This window comes from Pelmatolapia mariae, linkage group LG12 (genome assembly GCF_036321145.2).
Source record: "Pelmatolapia mariae isolate MD_Pm_ZW linkage group LG12, Pm_UMD_F_2, whole genome shotgun sequence".
Taxonomy (NCBI): Eukaryota; Metazoa; Chordata; class Actinopteri; order Cichliformes; family Cichlidae; genus Pelmatolapia; species Pelmatolapia mariae.
In genome coordinates, this window is record NC_086237.1 from 25,995,979 (window position 1) to 26,014,094 (window position 18,116).

General features: G+C 39.3%; 2 protein-coding genes across 2 annotated transcripts; both read left to right on the forward strand.

The window, feature by feature from the left end:
- The first annotated feature begins 472 nt into the window (after positions 1-472).
- gkap1 (G kinase anchoring protein 1) lies at positions 473-6,370 on the forward strand. Its single transcript, XM_063490603.1, has 12 exons — positions 473-615; positions 1,029-1,291; positions 2,365-2,523; positions 2,670-2,747; positions 3,050-3,185; positions 3,308-3,336; positions 3,494-3,655; positions 3,877-3,963; positions 4,740-4,803; positions 5,422-5,492; positions 5,593-5,670; positions 6,159-6,370. The coding sequence occupies exons 2-12, from the start codon at positions 1,043-1,045 to the stop codon at positions 6,198-6,200; spliced, it is 1,155 nt and encodes a 384-aa protein (XP_063346673.1). The 5' UTR covers positions 473-615; positions 1,029-1,042; the 3' UTR covers positions 6,201-6,370.
- A 744-nt stretch (positions 6,371-7,114) lies between these two features.
- LOC134638754 (ubiquilin-1) lies at positions 7,115-17,625 on the forward strand. Its single transcript, XM_063489620.1, has 11 exons — positions 7,115-7,434; positions 9,969-10,111; positions 11,344-11,438; positions 11,611-11,873; positions 12,059-12,196; positions 12,298-12,457; positions 12,574-12,695; positions 12,829-12,912; positions 13,138-13,253; positions 13,347-13,518; positions 14,552-17,625. Exons 1-11 carry the CDS (start codon positions 7,303-7,305, stop codon positions 14,693-14,695), a joined length of 1,569 nt encoding a protein of 522 aa, XP_063345690.1. The 5' UTR covers positions 7,115-7,302; the 3' UTR covers positions 14,696-17,625.
- The last annotated feature ends 491 nt before the right edge of the window (positions 17,626-18,116 follow it).

Here is an 18,116-nt window from a genome sequence, read left to right on the forward strand (position 1 = left end):
AAATGCTGTCACTATTTTTTAGCATGCAATAAAACCAACATACTTGACAATGAAATGTGTAAATCAAGAGCATTAGAATTAAGGGGCAATTACTTTTGCAGTTAGGTTTGGATAGTTCTTTTCTTAATAAATTAAATCAACCTTTAAATTTACATTTTATATTTACTTGGGTTATCTTTGTCTTATATTTCAATTTGTTTTACGCCAATGCGTATTTCCGTTCGGTTGTCATGGTGATATGATAGTTGTTGTAATATGACGAACACGGCAGGTCGTGATTGGACATCCGACAACTAAGGTGTAACCATGACAACAGGCTAAACTAGCTAGTTATTGTGCGATAATCGCTTAGTATTGTGCGATTGGCCTTAAAAAGCGATTCGGTCGACAAACTGCGCACATGCTGCACACAATAACCGAATATCTGCACATATCGTAAACACTTCTTTTTCTGCACCCGCAGCGCAAAGGATAAGGGTGAATAGGAATCCCAGCCTTTTTCCTTTTTGACACCGCCGGGCTTCTGTACTCTTTTGAGACAATCGCTGGTAGCAAACCAACGATAACCCTCAGCCCCTTTGCGAACAGGTGAAAGTATCCTCAGGCAGTTTTCATGTGAGTAATCCTTCTTTAACACAAGTCAGTGAGCGCATTAAAAAAAGGAGATCAACGTGAGTTCACGCGTGTGCTTTTAACTGACATGGAGCGGCACTTTTGCACTTGTTTAGAAGCTAACAACACCGGCTAAGCCTTAGCTGTTACGCTGCTGCTATGCGATGCTAATCTAGCTGTGTCCACTGACTGTTTGTAACGGAGCTCTTTAAATGGTTTACATTTATCTGTACTACTGTCTGTTGTCATAAGATCACAGTGCTGACTCGGTGTTGGCTGAAATACTGTGGTACTAAAAAAAAACCCAACAACAAACAAACAAACAGGTTGTGAATATGCGCTAACTCGTCATTTTATGACCTGCTCCAAGTTATTCTGAATAAATTGTTGTACATTTATCTGCTTTCATCGTTCAGTTTGCCTTCTCGCGATGGCATCGTCTGCAATGATCACAGTCCCCACCACAGCATCCCGCTTTGCCCTGCTACAGATAGATTCAGATTCGGATTCGGACACCTCCGAGTCGGGGAAGGCTACCACCAAAACTGGACGGGACTCCTCTGGGAAGCCCCGACAAGGAAAAGCAGGTGCAGCCGGAGGGAAAGCTGCTCAGGGCAATGACAAGAAGAAAGACAAGAAGAAGAAGAAGAAAGAGCAGCAGCAGAGTGAGGCAAATGAGGTGAATGAGTGAGATGAACAGCCTGCAGCTCTCTGCCTCTTACATATGTGTTATTTTGCAGTGACATGAAGAAAGATCAGGCTCTTCAGTCGTTTCACTTCTCCTGAAGCGAAACTGCAGAGGGCAGGGAGAGGTAAACAGGTTGTGGTTTGTTTTTGGTGTGCTCGCTACTAAAGAAGTGAAACAAATGCTGTTCTTCAGACGGTAAATACGTAAGTTGTATTTCGTTGAGGTCATTAAAATTTTATATTGTAAAGTGCAATATTACAGAGAAAACCTCAACATTCAGAAAAACCCCTATGAGTTTTAACATCATTTGGTGATGGTTGCGAAACTAGTCTGTGGTTATCAGCGCTGAACTTATCTAAAGCTTTTACATTGCAGAAGCCTACATACCAAGTCCTCATAAACGAGCATGCAGGTATGCTTTCTGCCTTCTTGGTGACACTCATATCTGGCCAGATTTTTAATCAAAGCTGCCAGTGTGATAGCTTTCATCTTTAATAAATCAAATAACATAGGAGTAGACAGCATCCAGTGGAAATTCTTATATGGAATTGATCCAATCCCAGGAAAAAATACTAAATAACAGCAAATTGGCTTCAGCACAGTTAATCAGTTCAAAGTGCAAGTTTTCTGTTTTAGCCTTATATAAGCAGGGAGTTAAATGTGATCTTGATTCAGAATCTGTAATGTGAAGATTTGAAGACTGTGTCCCTGGACTCTGTAAATATTAATATATATATATATATATATATTATATTATTGACCGGTTCATTAAAAAACAGAATGGGGAAATTAAAAATGTTCAGCTCTGAGAATAACAGTGTTGCAGCACAATTAAAAGGAATGTGTCCAGGCCCAACAGGCCCAACACCCACTTAAACACATTAACAAATCCTCCTCCACTCCACAGACACAAACCACAGGCAGCATACATCCTGAGAAAACAGAACGTTTTTTGTTGTTGCTGCGCGCACATAGACAAGTTGATGGTTTCTACAGCTAACAATAGAATTTGTGTTAGTGTCAATAATGATGACATCATGTTGTTTTATCTTTCTTTCTATTAGTTGCGTAATCTGGCCTTCAAAAAGATTCCTCAGAAATCTTCTGCCCCTTCTCCCTGTATGACGCTGTCAGGAATAGCCAGTGAACTTCTCAATCCTACGTCGGTGGACCATGATACACCGTCGGAGGGTTGGCAGCAGTGGAAGCAGAGAGACGAGCAGGTTTAGAAATGACAACTACTCACATTACAGATGAGTGAGATAGTAAAACTTGTATGACTGTCCGTCATAGAGCAGCACAGGCCACACCTGACCTTACACACAACACGAAAAGTCCCTAAAATTCAATGTTCTCCCTTTTCTTTTAGATAACCACAGAACTATATGAGGCAGACTTGGAAAAGGCCTTGATTTTAAGTAAACTGGAGTATGAACAACAGAAGCAGGTACGCTGCAGAAAAACACTAATATTCTCATTTTGAAAGCCACATTTGGGGGCACAGATGTCAGAGCTGTATGTTCACTTTTACGTTAGTCGTACATCCCTCTGACACACCTGTGACATGTTCACTTAAATTATAAGTCAGCATATTACCTTATTCCTTCTTCATGTTGGTGATTAAAGGATCTTGTTTTAAATGACTCTGCTGGAGTTTCTGTGGGTTAAAAACAAAACAGAATTCATTTCTGGTATGCAAAGCAAGAACTTGAGCCAACTGAAGTCAAAGCATCTGCTTTCATTCATCAGAGCAACACAAACACGTCCTCGCCAAAGTCACGGGCAGGAAAAGAAGGTGGAGGCAAGAAGGACAAAAAGAAGAATCAGCAGGCAAAAGACAAAAAGACAGTTTCTCTGCAAGACTTCCAGGCTGAAAGCAGTGCAGGTGAGACCAGCTTACAGATTACTTTAAAGTCTTATATATGGACCTCATATATATGATTTACTACATTGTATATATTGTTATTTTCTTGTAACTACTTATTGCATTGTGTTTTCTCTTTGCAGAAAATTTAAGTAGAAAACAAGAGAAAGAGGTGAGCAGGCTCCACTCTGTGTTTACTTTATATTTTATAGATTGCACAGAAATGTGAATGAACAAGTGAGGGACGAATTAAAGCTAAAATTAATTTTTTAATGTTTTGTTTGTAACTTTAAAAAAATGTGTAAAACATCAACCAAATTACCTTCCAGGACTCCAGAACGGCTAATTTAGCATTGGGAGTCGGGCAGGATGACCGTTTTTTTAATAAGTTGGAAGATGATGTCAGTCGGATAATCCAACGGGAGAAAAGACGCGAGCAGTATACGAACAGCCAGGGACAAGAAGTCAGCACATCAACAGAACATGAACCAGTGAGTGGACACAAGTACCACAAAATACTCACGTAGCTCTCTCATTAACTCGGGTATGAAAGTGAACAAAGTTAGCTTTTCCTTTGAGTTTTGGTTAGTGATTAACTGCCTCAAGGTACATCTGAAAAGCTGTTTGTGAAACTGTATACATGCACCATTACCAAAGTGAAGTTTCTTTTTCTTTACTTGCTGATTTCATTTCATGTTTTTCTTCCTGTTAGGACCCCAGAGCGGAGCAGCTGAAGTATGAGCTGGAGAAGAAAGATCAGGAAATTGATAAGCTGAAAAAAAACATTTCACAGTGGGAGGTCAGCAGCCATAAACAGTTATCTGATCTATTCATCTTTCAGTTTCAGAAGGACAGTGATTTTTTTTTCTTTTCCTGTATGATGAGTCACAAAAAGGAAATTTGATTTTCACAGCTGTAGAAACAGTAAAGTTAACCAGAAAAATCTCTGCCATGTTTAAAGCCAAACAGGTTGGGTTTAGTGTTGGTTTGTCATCATCATTAAGATGCTCTTACTCAACTCACGTAGGCTGTGGGCTGCTATGGCACTGTTAGTTAGTGTGGACTTCTTCTGTAAAAAAAAAAATGTCTACATATTTAATTTTCAACTTCATATTTTTATCACTGAACTCTACTAGAGTAGCTTTGGATGATTCATAATTCAAAAATACTATTTTTCTCATTCTTGCCTTTGTTCAGCCGTTTGACTGTGTGAAACAAGCAGTTTTAGTTCCTCTCCCTGCGAGCCACTTTCCGCTGATTTGCTGCCCTTTAAACAGCACAGAGCCAAAGCTGTGAGTCTGAGATAACCACGTTAGTGAATCCACTCTCAGTAACACCATACAGAGACAAGAGTTGAAAGAAAATGTCAGAACGTGAGCACGTTGATCAGTCTGAAGCCTGAGCTTTTGACTTATTTCACTCGTCGTTGAAACTATATGCATGATTAATATGAGCGTTCACCACTGTAACACTGTGACAGAAAAAAAGGAAAGGTAACCACACCTGCAGTCAACACTTATTGCCTCACTGTTGTGTCCAGTGCTACAAAAAGAATCTTTCTTTTCGTCTCTGCAGGTAAAATACAAAGAGGTGAAAGCAAGAAATGCTCAGCTGCTGAAGATGCTGCAGCAGGGAGAGAGTGAGTTTAATAACACAGTAGATACAGTTTGGTTCAAAAGTATTTGAACAATGACACTTTTTTGTTGTTGTTGTAATTTTTCTTCTGTACAACAAGACAACACTTCTGGATTTTAAATCAAACAATCGAGATGTGAGTGAGGTGCAGACTTCTGCATTAAATGTTTCCAAATTATGAATATATTTATGCACAGTCCTCCATTTTCAGTGGTTCAAAAGTAATGGCAGAATTGACTGACTAGCATTTTCATAGACAGCTAAGGCCTGTTCCCTTCTTATTTCATGACAAATGAAGTAGATGAAAGCTGCTGTTCTAAGTGAACTTGCATTTCTTAACTTTTCCCTCCAACTCCTAATAAGAGATCCAAAGAGAAGTCATTGTAAGTAAGAGTGACCTGCAAACAAAGGTAGGATTGACTCTGAATATATTGTTGTCTGCAATTCCTAAACAACGAATGTAATGTGTTTGTCTGCGATTGAGTCACATCTCAATTGTCTTGATTTAAAACCCACTGTGGGGGTGAATCATTGTCCAAAAAGTGATTGTTTTGACTTTCCTTTCATTTCATTTCCTATTGAAGATATCATGTGTGATGTTTCTGTTCTCTCTCTTATTCAGTGAAAGACAAAGCAGAAATTCTTCTACAGGTAGAGGAGCTACTGCATATTAAAGAAGAGCTGTCTTCACAGGTCTGTAACTGTGTAACCAAGTGTGTGTGTGTGTGTGGGGGGGGGGGGGGTGGATTCTAAATATTTATATTTGTAAATCTGTGTTTTTCATTTTAATTAGGTAACATTATTGCACGCTGCCCTCGAACAAGAGAGATCTAAAGTAAAAGGACTGCAGTCAGAACAACCAAAGCACCAGGTGAGAGTACAAATACTCTTCTGTGTGGTATCTTCATTATAGGAGAGAAGAACTGGTGTTAAAGTGTTGTCTCCATCTTCATTTACGCTGAACTGACTGCATACTAGTTTATGATCATGCATGCAGCTCATTGCTTTCGTGGATTTCTGTAGAAACTGTGGAAACCTAACAGAAAAACTTCAGCCTGTAAGGCAGGTAAAGTCAGAAAGTGTCAGCGTAAGTAAGCCAAAGGACAGAAACATAAAGAGTTTACTCGGCCCAGTCAGGGGAGAGGTGAGCTTAGATTCAGGTCAGAGCATTTGAACACTTTTTTCTTTGTTTTTAAGTTAATATGGTTTCTTTTTTTTCTTTTTCCCCCAGTTGATAAAGACTGTGTTTGCCTCATTTATGTTCTGTTTCTACATCCATCTTTTGACTTGAATTAATAAAAGCACACACACAGACCTCCATAAATAATTGTGTCCTTCCTGCAATTTTCTGTTTCACAGGGAAACAAGAAAGGGAAGAAAGGCTCAGAGGCAGATCTATGAAGGTTTCAGAAGGAAAATGCCTGAAAACAAAATGAAATAAACAAATGAAGAAACCCCTGAAGAATATTCCCACTATTGATCGAAATCAGGGTTCTTTTTTTTTTTTTTTTTAAATCTTAGACTCCTGGTCAGCCTGTAATGCATGCCCTCCCCAAACACACACACACACACTAACAGAAAAAGCTAGATTTGGCACGATATGTTACACAATTAAATAAGATTTACAAGAGGCTTTCTGAAATATCGACAAACGTTCTAAGCTTGTGTTAAAGTAGCTGCTTGGCACATCGTGCTGCCCTCTTCAGGCCTTAGAGTGCCTCTGGATCTCCTGTACTGTTGAAGGCTCTGTGCCTGATCTTTAAAGGTTTTGTTGCCAAAATGAGACGTGTGTAATGCAAAGTTGTTTTGTTTCTTTATTTTCCCACTGTTAAGTAAATAAATTACTTTTTCAGTGAAAATGTGGTTTTACTTTTTGTGTGTGAAAGCATCGAAGAGCCTGGGAGAAATTAAAACAAACAAAAAAAAAGTGTAAAAGTGCCTCAAACAAGCCAAAAAAAATTGCATTTGAGTCATTAGATGTTAACATAAGCCAGATGAAAATAAGATACTTTAAAACTTCTTGGGTCAAATCTCAAAAGGAATTTAAAAATTTTTAGACTATTGCCATCAACTACCACTTATCACCTGTGCGTCACCTTTGGAGGCTGTTAAAATTATAATGATTCATTATTGTTCCTGGAATGAGAGTTTAAAAGTGAACTGAGAGCATCTAGGATTTGAACTGCTGTCTGATTTTTATGGTGCACTATATCTTTAAGTTAAGTCCGGTTACATAACTGGCTTATTATTAAGTATTTTTATTTAATTTTTGTCAGTCGAGGTGCACTCAAAAACTGTTATAACCGGCAGCAGGGGCATCAGATCTGTGCATAGCAGCAGCTAGGTGTGGGCTTTGCGTGTCCACCTCAGTGACCGGTGTGGCCTCAGCTGGCACACATCCGCACAACTTATTGCCGAGTCATTGGGACAGACACGCAGTCCGCGTCGGGACCGTGCGCTCCTGCTCTGCACCGTGTTTAAAGCCCCGCGGGCCGGACAAGTGATGTCGGCAGCAGTGAAAGACGAAACTACAACATCGCGACACCGCCGCAGGGCTGAAAGGATCCACGTTACCGTCACAAGTGTCACGGAGAGCAGAGACTTCATCGTTAGAGGAGACTGCACCGTCAGACAGGTCAGGGATGCACGATCAGCCAGCTGGCCTCAGAGCCTTGTAATAATAGTAATAACAGGCTGACAACGTCACTGAGACTTTTATTTGCATGCCATAATAGACTGAAATTAATGTTTTTGTTAATTTACGTGGCTAAAGAACTAAGGGGGCGGATCACTAAAGGTACTAATGTGGTATAGAAATTGGAATTGGACTCATGTGCAGCCCAGAGTGCTAATACAGATTTATTATGTGAAAAGTGACTCTGCACGTGGGAAGATTGTTTTGAATGGAATAACTGTGTGAAAAGAGGCAAAAAATTGTTTTAAAGTATTTAGCACGAAGTTGAGGACTAGCTAAAGAGTGGCCCTGAATCCAGTAACAAAATATAATTCAAAGGCCACTTCATTAGTTACATCTGGACGCCCTTTAAGTTCGTGGTATAGATTCAACAAGGTGCTGGAAGCAGTTATAAGCATCTTCACATGGCATGAGAGCATCACACAGTTGTTGTTGTTGTACATCACAGGGGGTGGCTGTAGCTCATTAGCTAGAGCACGCCATCTACTAATCAGAAGGTCGGTTCAGTCCCTTTATATCTGCGTGCTAAATATCCTGGAGATACTAACCCCAAGTTGGTTTCTGATGCATTTATCAGAGTGTAAATGTATGTGTGTGTGTATGTTTGATAGAAACCAATTAAGTACAGTGCTGCTGGATGAATGAGGTGTGTTTTACATAGGAACCAGTCCATTTATCATTTACATCCATGTTTGACATCCCAAAGGTGCTCCACTAGATTGAGGTCTGGTGACTGTGGAAGTCATTTGAGTACAGTGAACTCATTGTCATGTTCAGGACACCAGTGTGAGAGGATTTGAGTTTTGTGGCATGGCTCCTTATTGTGCTGTAAACAGCCATCAGAAGATGGATAAAGGGTCACCTTCGGTCACAGTGACCACCAACTGTACTCAGGTAGGCTGTGGTGTTTACGTGAAGCTCAGTTGTACTAAGGAACCCAAAGTGTGCCAGTGAAATATCCCCCAAACCATTACTACACCACCACTAGCGAAACCTCTGATACAAGACAGGATGAATCAATAATTTCCTGTTTTTTACCCCAAATTCTGACTGTGTACCATTTGAATTTCACAGCAGAAACTGAGACTCTTCAGACCAGGCAATGTTTTTCCAATCTCATACTGTCCAGAATGGGAAACTAAAAGTATGATTCAGCAAGAATCATACTTTTAGTTTCCCTTTCTTAACTGACAGGACTGGAACCTGCTGTGGTCTCCTGCTGCTGTAGCCCATCTTCTTCAAAGTGTGACATGTTGTGTGTTCAGAGACGCTCTTCTGCATGCCTTGGTTGTAAAGAGTGGTTATTTGAGTTGTTGCGTTCCTTTCAGCTTGAAGAAGTCTTGCCATGCTCCTTTGACGTCTGACATCAAAAAGACATTGTCACCCAGATAATGACCACTCCTTGGGTATTTTCTCTTTTTCAGATCATTCTCTGTAAACCCTAGAGACAATTATGTGCTAAAATCATAGGAAATCAGCAGTTTGTAAAGTGCTCAGATCACCATGTCTTTCTCAATCACCATCGCCAGAGTCTACCTTCTACCTTTCTTTCCTATTCTGATGCTCTCAACATCAGCAGCATGTTTGAACTTCAGCTGGTCATTTTGATCATGTTTTCTACTCTAAATGTTTGTGACTGGCTGATTAGATATTTGTGTTTAACTAGCAGCTGAATAGTTGTACCTAATGAAGTGGCCACTGATTGTATGTTATTATATGTATATGGGTTCATTCAGTGGGTTTACTGTTGTCACACCATTCAAAATCATATATTGGATTGTAGTTACTGGTTTGTTAATGTGTATATCAGTTAAATCTTTCCGCCGGAGATGATTATATTACACGTACGCTTTATTTATAGTCAAACCCGTAATGTACCATGTATGGAATGCCAGGACTGCCAAAATGAATTAATTAAATACACCATTAAATAATTAATTAAATGTGTCAATAATTAATTGTGTCAATAATTAATTAAATGTGTCAATAATCAATTAAATACATATTTATGACATATTTAATTAATTAATTATTGACACATTTAATTAATTATTTAATGGTGTATTTAATTAATTCATTTTGGCAGTCCTGGCATTCCATAACTATGTAGATTCCTATTTTAAAATCTTCAAAATAATAATTCACTGTTTCCTAAAATAAATGGTGTGATGTGCAGAGTACAGTATTTGCTTCCAAAATATAGTAAATTTAAGTAGAAAACAGCATAACATGAATCACTTAAAGTAGAAGTACACTGGAACTGTACTTAAGTAAAGTCTTGAATAGTCATACTCTGCTACATTGAATTACTGGTTCTTTCACTGCCCTCATCTAATGGTTTTGGTGGAGAGACCCCAGGATGGAAGTTATATTGGCTGGTGCCACCCGAGGCCCCTGTCTGGATATGCCCCTGGTGTCTTTGCTGCTGATTTTTGAGCTGGTACAATGGGGGTTGTGTGTTTCTGTGTGTGCAGTTTAAATGGGGTCTGTCAGAGCACCTGGGAACCTCAGCAGAGGAGCTGGTCCTGATCCACTCCAGTCAAGTCCTCAAAGACTCTGAACCCTTGAGTCACCTTAAAGGACAGAATGGGTCGGTACGCCTCAGCATGATCCAAAGGTATGGACAACCTGCTCTGTTTATGGCATGGGTTCATGCCGTCGCTAGTAATAAGCCAACATTTGGTATTAATAAAGATAAAGAAAATAAAGATATAGGTCCAGATTTACTAAAAGGGGCAAAATTGTATGTGAGTCCAATCACCCAAATAGTGCTCATAGGCGTGGTGAGTATATTGGGAATTTACAAAAAATTGTGCTGTTTTCTAAACACAGTGTAGTCAGTTCATTTCAGTATCAAGAAAAAAAATAAGACAGGTCTTACTTTCTTTTTTAAATTACATGTCACATATGTCAGTAAATCAGTGTGTGCGCTTGTTTTAAATATTGTTCCTCCTGTGTTTTGCGCCTTACTTATGCAACAGGGTCAGCTGCAAACAACTTTTGTGACCTCTTAAGAAAAAATTGCAGACAAATCTGGCACTAATAAAATGCAACTGCTGATTCATTAGCTGTAGTTATATTTATTATTTGTTTTTAAATCATAGTAAATATTAAAAACACTGCCTTACATTGGATACCACATGTACCACATTGGGACTACACAGCATTTTTATTCTTTGCTGTTTATTGTACATATTCAGAGAATATTCCACATTTTTATTGGCTGTAGTTGTAGTGCAACAATACAGAACTTTCACTTTTCTGTTTGGCTTTTATAAAATGTCTGTGCAGAGTGCAGGGAATATATAAAAATATATATATTATAAATATATAAAAATATATAGCCTCATGAAAAACTACAATAAAACCCAATAAAATAAAATATTAAAATAGAGCAAATAAAATATTAAATTTGTCAGAATTTAATGAGTGTCTTCCCAAAGCAAATCAAATAAATCTATGAAAAAGCCGGGGAAACTACTTATTACTTTGGAAGCCTGTGGAAGGTGAGATTCTAGAGTACAGGGAGAACATTACATATAAGTCACATTTTAGGTCGTATATATAAAGCTCTGGTAGTGTCTCCCACTTTGTCCCACATCAACGTACATTTTGCTCCACATTTAATTTGATAGAATCTGATCACCCCACCATCACATGAAGTATTAAACAAAATATTATGTCTGCAAAGATTCTCAGTCAGAGATCTGCACACTCCGTCTGCTCTTTAAAATTAAAATTGTAGAAGTAATTTTAAGTAATAAGTAACTTCTGCCTTCAGGTTCCTTTGATATACAATCTATTTATACCAAACTTATGTTAAAAAAAACAACTGGGTATCTGTCTTAGGCCTCAGCATTCATCTGCTCCACCTCCCACTGACCCAGACCTCGACCCTGAACCGGATAACATCACACCTTCCCCTACTTCTCCTCTCTGCCTGGGTAAGATGTGCAGAACACGGGAACTCTTCTCGCCTTTAACTATTTTCATAAGTCTAGTTTGTGGTTCTCATTTCTCCAGACTTCTCTGTTTGAGCTTCAGCTGCTGCTCTGTACTCAGCTCCTCAGTGAACTTATAATCTGTCATTCTGTTGATTCCACCTTGTTTCTGTAGTAGAAGGTCTGGACAGCCTTGTCCTTGAAGACAGCGGGACTAGCTTCTTCCCGGAGCTCCAGCGCCAGATGGAGAACAGATTGCTGGCTGACCCAGAAATGATGCACCGTCTCCTGGGCAGCCCCTTTGTGCAGAGCACCCTCTCCACCTCTAGCCCTCAATTTATCAGACAGCTCATTCTGTCTAATCCTCAAATTCAGCAGCTCCTGCAAACAAACCCAGAAGTGGAAGATATGCTTAACGACAAAGATGTCATAACACAGGTGGGTATAGTGGGTGTCAGAGCATTGTAACATCTGTACTAACATTAGACTAGACACTTGCAAAAATGTTGTTATTTTAACCTTTCTAATTTCACTGCAGTATGAATACAGTTGCTTCCTCCTTGCCTGATTTCTCCCTCCGATATTTTGAGTATGTTTTTGCACTTATCTCTCTCTCTTTCCAGTTGCTGGAGCTCATCAAGAACCCTGACATGATAGAAGAAATGATGAAAAATGAGGACAAAGCTTTAGAAAATTTGCAGTCAGAGCAGGAAAATCCTGAAGTCATTACTGGCAATTCTGACCCAGAAGCAAAATTACAGGTGTAATGATGATGAAAATGATGATTATTATTAGGTCAGGTTAAACTTATCTTGTATGCTTAACCTGTTTTCTTTTTAATATCTGCTTTGCCTTTTACCAGAAGGTAGAAGCATCTGCATCAGTGACTACGTCACCCAGAAATCACCACATACTGGAGGGTGAATCCAATCAGACGTTCTCTGGTCACTCGACAGATCCTCTCCGTGAACTGACTGCCACATCCAGAGCTGGTTCAAACTCTCAAAGCAGCATCACAGCAGGCATGAGCTTTATGCTTGAGGCATTCTTAGGTTATATGTTTTTTAATGTGTTAAATATTTTAAAGATATTATTGAACTGCTTTTTAAAATATTCTATTAATGGCTTCCTGCTTCAGGCATGCAGTCACTGCTGGAAGAGATCACTGCCAGTCCAGGTCTACTGGAGAGCCTGCTGTCTGGGCCATACGTCAGCAGTCTTTTAAACTGCCTTAGCCAGAACCCTGACCTGGCTGCACAGGTGATGCATGGACACTTTAATTCTTAAATGTGCAGTATTTTCACTAGGTAACTGCAGGACAGCATTTCCTTCTCCCTAAACAGCAGAGATGTCTTATATAGTCCATCCTGCTTTCATTTTTATATTGTTGCAGATGCTTCTGAGCCACCCTTTGTTGGCTGGAAATCCTCAGCTGCAGCAGCAAATGAGAAAGGAGATCCCCGTCTTTCTGCAGCAGGTCTGCTTATTCCTCTCACTGTTAACCTGCTGTCTTTCAGCTGGATTAGATGTCTGCAATACATTAGGAACACTAATAATTTTCTTGTTCCTGGACAGATGCCATGGTTTTTTATAAAATCCATGTAGATATAATCATCTTTAGCAATGCAGGAAAATGATTCTACTCTGACTCCGTTGCTCAGTGGGTATGATTAATAACTTTGCCATTATCAATAATGTGCAGATGCAGGCTCCAGAGCTGCTCTCGGCCATGTTGAACCCCAGAGCCATGGAGGCTCTGTTGCAGATCCAACAGGGCTTGCATACTCTGGCTGCAGAGGCTCCAGCTCTCATACCTGCGTGAGTAAAAACAACCTAAGGAGATCTATTGTGGTGGAAGAACTGTGTTTCAAAGACAGAGAAACCTTATTGCCAGTCTTGCCCGTCATGCAGGAATGCTCTTGGAAACACTGGAACAGGTATCGGTGCCGCTTCTGAGCATCCATCTGACTCCATTCCGAACAGTCAATCAGGAAGCGGTCAACAGGCTGCTTCAGCGACAGAGCAGCAGCAGCAGCAGTTTGTACAGCAGATGCTACAGGCCCTGGCTAACACTAATAACGAGGTACTACCTTATAAACCTTTTGTCTATCTCCAACGTTGAGCCTCAATTTAAAATATAAGTAGTAAATAGCATTTTGACAGTAAATGAGAATTTCCCTTAGGCAGGCAAATGATACATGCCTTTGATATTTAGTGATTCAGTATTTTTTAAAAACTATGCAGTATAAAGAGTGACTGACTGTTTGATATCAGCTTGCATTAACAGCTGCTGGTATGAATGTGGATAAATTAGAGTACCACACTACATCTTATGGAGCCAAATGATGTCTAATTTGTTCAGTGGTTTAAAGTAAACTATTATACATTTTAACCTCCAGCTGGGTCCAGCTGGGCCTCAGTGACTCAAATTCTAGTTAATCGTTAAAGTTTCAGAGTCAGTGCTTCTGCTTGTGGATCCAACATTTGTTTAGTGGGTTACAGCCCCGGTAGAGTCGCTGATTTCTGGTGGGAAGGAAGGTGGCATTAGTCTTTCCCTTTCTTAGATACTGACACTTTTTTCCTGCAGAACCACTAAACTCGGCTGAGTGCTCCCAGCCTTCAGCTCTGGTGGTTATTGCCACAGAGCTTTTTGCTGCTTACTCCAGTGGGTGAAGGAGTGTGGTTCTGACAAACTTATTGACTTATTTCTCTTTTTTGCTTTAGATTTTATTGCAGTGCTCCTTTTTTATCCCCCCGCAGCAGCGACTTGGCCATCTCTTTGAGTTCAATTATTCATAAAAAACTTTTTTTCATGCCGCCTCCTCTCCTTTTCCTCCCCAAAACATTTATTTTTGTTTTCCACATCGCCTGGAATTTCTTCTGATTCATATCCAGAAGTTTTTGCACCTGAAGGGAGACTCATACCCAAATACCCAGATACAAAACTGGGTGTCTGGGTTAACAAAATCACTAAATCTGGGAAGGTTTATTAATTTTTTCCCATTTGTTTAAAAGGATTCACAATTAAATCGCTAATTATGATCTCATTTTGAATTCTTTCACACATTATTTTAATAAGTAAGACTTTAAATAACTCTCATGTCATGTTGTGTCAGGTCCATCACACAGAGAGCGAGTTCAAGGAGGAGCTGGAGCAGCTGAGCTCAATGGGCTTCAGAGACAGGAAGGCGAACCTTCAGGCCCTCATCAGGACAGGAGGAGACCTCACCACTGCTATACAACACCTGCTCAGTCTCTGACACACATTCATCCGTGCACATATACACAAATACAGACATCGACAATAAACATAAGCACCTACACAACAGAACGTTATGATAAGAAATGATTCACCCGTACTGATTAAAAAGTGCTCTGCAAAAGATAAAAACATAAGAGAATAAAAAGCCATACTTACTTGATGCACTTTCAAAAACTAACTTATACCACACACATAATGTTAAACTCTGTTTGTTGTCCTACACTTACACTTTAAACTTCACTCAAACAAATAAAAGGTCTGATGATGGTGAGCGCTGTATGCATTTATGATATTGAGGTATACAGGTACATGTAAAACTAACTGAGAAGTGAGACAACAGTAGGAGGATTTTTACATCCTTATTGTCCTTGAAGTGTGAGTGTTTGGGTTAATATTAGAAACAAGAGAATACAATGCCTTTCACTGTCTTATATGCACCAGTCGTGGTCTGTGTAGACTCAAAATTCCCCAAAAGTTGAGACACAATGTAAAATATAAATAACACCAGAATACAATCATTTGCAAATCTATTAAACCCATATATTAATTTTAAAAAATGAAAAAAAAAATAAGTTCATTTTATATTTGATGGTATCATCCTTCCCAAAAAAGTTGGGTCAGGGCCGTGTTTACCACTGTGTAACATCCCCCTCTTCTTTAATCAGTCTGTAAAAATCTGGGAGAGGAATGTTGTGTTTCTTTGTTGTATTTTTCACAATCCTCCAAATGTTTCCAGTTGGTGAAACATCTGAATGGCAGGCCAGTTCAGTACCCAGACTCTTCTACTGAGTCATGCTGTTGTAATAGATACAGTCTGCATTAGCACTGTGTTGCTGAAATAGAAAAGCTGTCATCTGGATGGAGCATACGCGTCTCTAGAACCTGTACATACCTTTCAGTGTTGATGGTGAATTTTTAGATTTGCAAACTTCCAATTCTTACGCACTGATGCACTCTAGTATCATCAGTCATTACTGAACTGAACGGCAATAACAAGCCAGATAGTTTTAGACAGTTTTGAGTGTCCGTATTTTCCAGAATTTAAAAATAAAATTTTTGTGACCACAGAAAAAATTTCCACGTTGTCCATTTTAAACGAGTTTTGAGAAAATGGCATGGATCTGGATCACTGTTTACATGCAGCTTCTTTGTTGCATGTAACCTGCACGGTGAACTGTGTTCACAGACAATAATTACTGGAAGTGTTCCTGATCACATGCAGGGATTTCCAAGACAGAATCATGTCTGTTTTTAATGCAGTCCAGATTTTTTAGAATTTTTTTTTGATAATATGACAAAATATTCAAAGTCTTCACATTTTTGCATTGTGGGAAAGTATCAGAATTATTCCACAAATTGTAAACTCACTTTTTTGGTGAATCACAGGCCACTTTTACTTCTGACAAACTCTGCCTCTCGAAGATGCTCTTTTTATACTCCATCACGTTACTGACCTGTTGCAGATTAAAAAAAAATCAGATGTAAAATGGGCATTCAATGTTTTGTTTTTCTTTACTAAAATGTACTTTTCTGGTCTTCCGTTGCCCCGTCCCAACTCTTTTAAGATGTGTTGCTGCCATCAAATTCAAAATGAGCTCATATTTTTCCAGAAATAGTGTGGGTTTATGAGATTTGCATATTATTACATTCTGTTGTTATCTACATTTTACACAACAGCCCAACTTTTTTGGAACCATAGACTGTAGACATAAAACAATGCAAGTTTGCAGAAATATTCATATTATATTGTTATTATTATCAGAATCAGAATACTTTATACTTTATTGATCCCTAGGGGAAGTTATTTAATCTCTCTGCTGCCACACTTTAAAGCTCAGGCCTCTTCAATGTTGCCACCTGGACAGAGTCTAATGAAAGCTTTTAGCACCCTGAGACAGTCAGATGTCCTGGATGCACGCAGAAAATTCGCACTCTCATTCTCAGCCAACAGACTGAGCCAGGAGTGCAATATGTTACGTGATGTTCCCACTCTGTCTAGCTGCTACTGCGGCTTCTGCACCACAGGCTTTAAAAACCCTAAATAATTACAAAGTTTGTCTTCGAACGTAGACTCAGTTTCAAAAGACATTCAAAGAAAGAAGATGACTTCATGCAAAGTCCAAACCTGCTTGGAGGTCAGTGTTTATCTTGAGGTTAGACGGGTACAGAAAGTGAGGTTTGCACAGCCAAGAGAAAAACACATCAGCCATGAAATGCCTGATGTGATGCTCTCCCTTAAGCTTGAGCTCTATGCTGCAGTATTTTTGCACCATAAGGAGCAGGCTCATTTATCTCCTTGTGGATTTCATGAGCAAACAACAGACTGAGCAACATCCTTTAGATGACTCGTGGCTCTGTTGTAAACAGAACTATTAAATGCTGTTATTTACTTTGAATTCAATTCTGTTGTTTCTCATTTATGTAAATACATGCTATTTGTTGCTGAATTTATGAGGACGAATTTATGTAAACGATGCATTTCCTCCACGCACCTGTGTTCAAATATAATGTTCTGCAGTTGTTCTGCAGTAGGGTCAAACAGCAGCATTAGTTTAGCAGGATTTTCTGTGTTTACAAATTGTTCTTTTTGGGTAATAATGCATTAAGAATAAGTATGATTAAGTATTTAATCCACAAAATTGCAGAAATTACACTCCTCAAAGCTTTTCTTTCTAATATCTAAACTTGCACTACCCCACTAGAAACACTAGGTGGCATTTAGAGTCTTTTAGTATATCTTGTATGAAAATCAATTTGAATCTGAGATGTAGCAAAGTAGGTTGAAGTTAACTCATTGTTATTCTCATGTTATCGCCTACAGTGTTAAAATGTAAGCCAGAAATCCACATCTGCATGCTCACCTCTGCAAGATATACAAACTGGGGCAAATGTGTTATTCCACTTACTGAAACTGTACAGACCCGAGCACTGAACAACATTAAAAGATGTTCTTAAACTCAGAGCGTTCCTCTGCTTTCCATTCCTGCCTTTTGGGGGCTTACAGCTACCTGACACACGGGACACGCACTCTGTCATCAGATGGATGCGCTCTGCTTGACAACCTGCATGTGTTTGTCTGTTGCCGCCAGACTGGGGGGGGGGGTGGTTTAATCTCCAGCAAAGTGTGTGTGCGGCTGAATGTGTGAGATACGAGAGTAGCCGGGAGGGGGGGTTTCTGGATTAGAAGCTCCAAAAATATTCGGGTTGAGGTTTGTAGATGAGTCACAACACTAAAACAGCTCCACAAGACCGAGCGCAGGTGTGAGAGAGTGTGTCTGAGTGTTTGGTCTGAACCTCACAGAGTGGAGCAGTGAAGTGTTCAGGTTAAATCTCTTTAATGATTCGACTTTGTCGGTGTGAAGATTTCAATCTCAGAAGAAACTTGTTATCCTGAAAATGATAAAGAAACATTCTTAGCA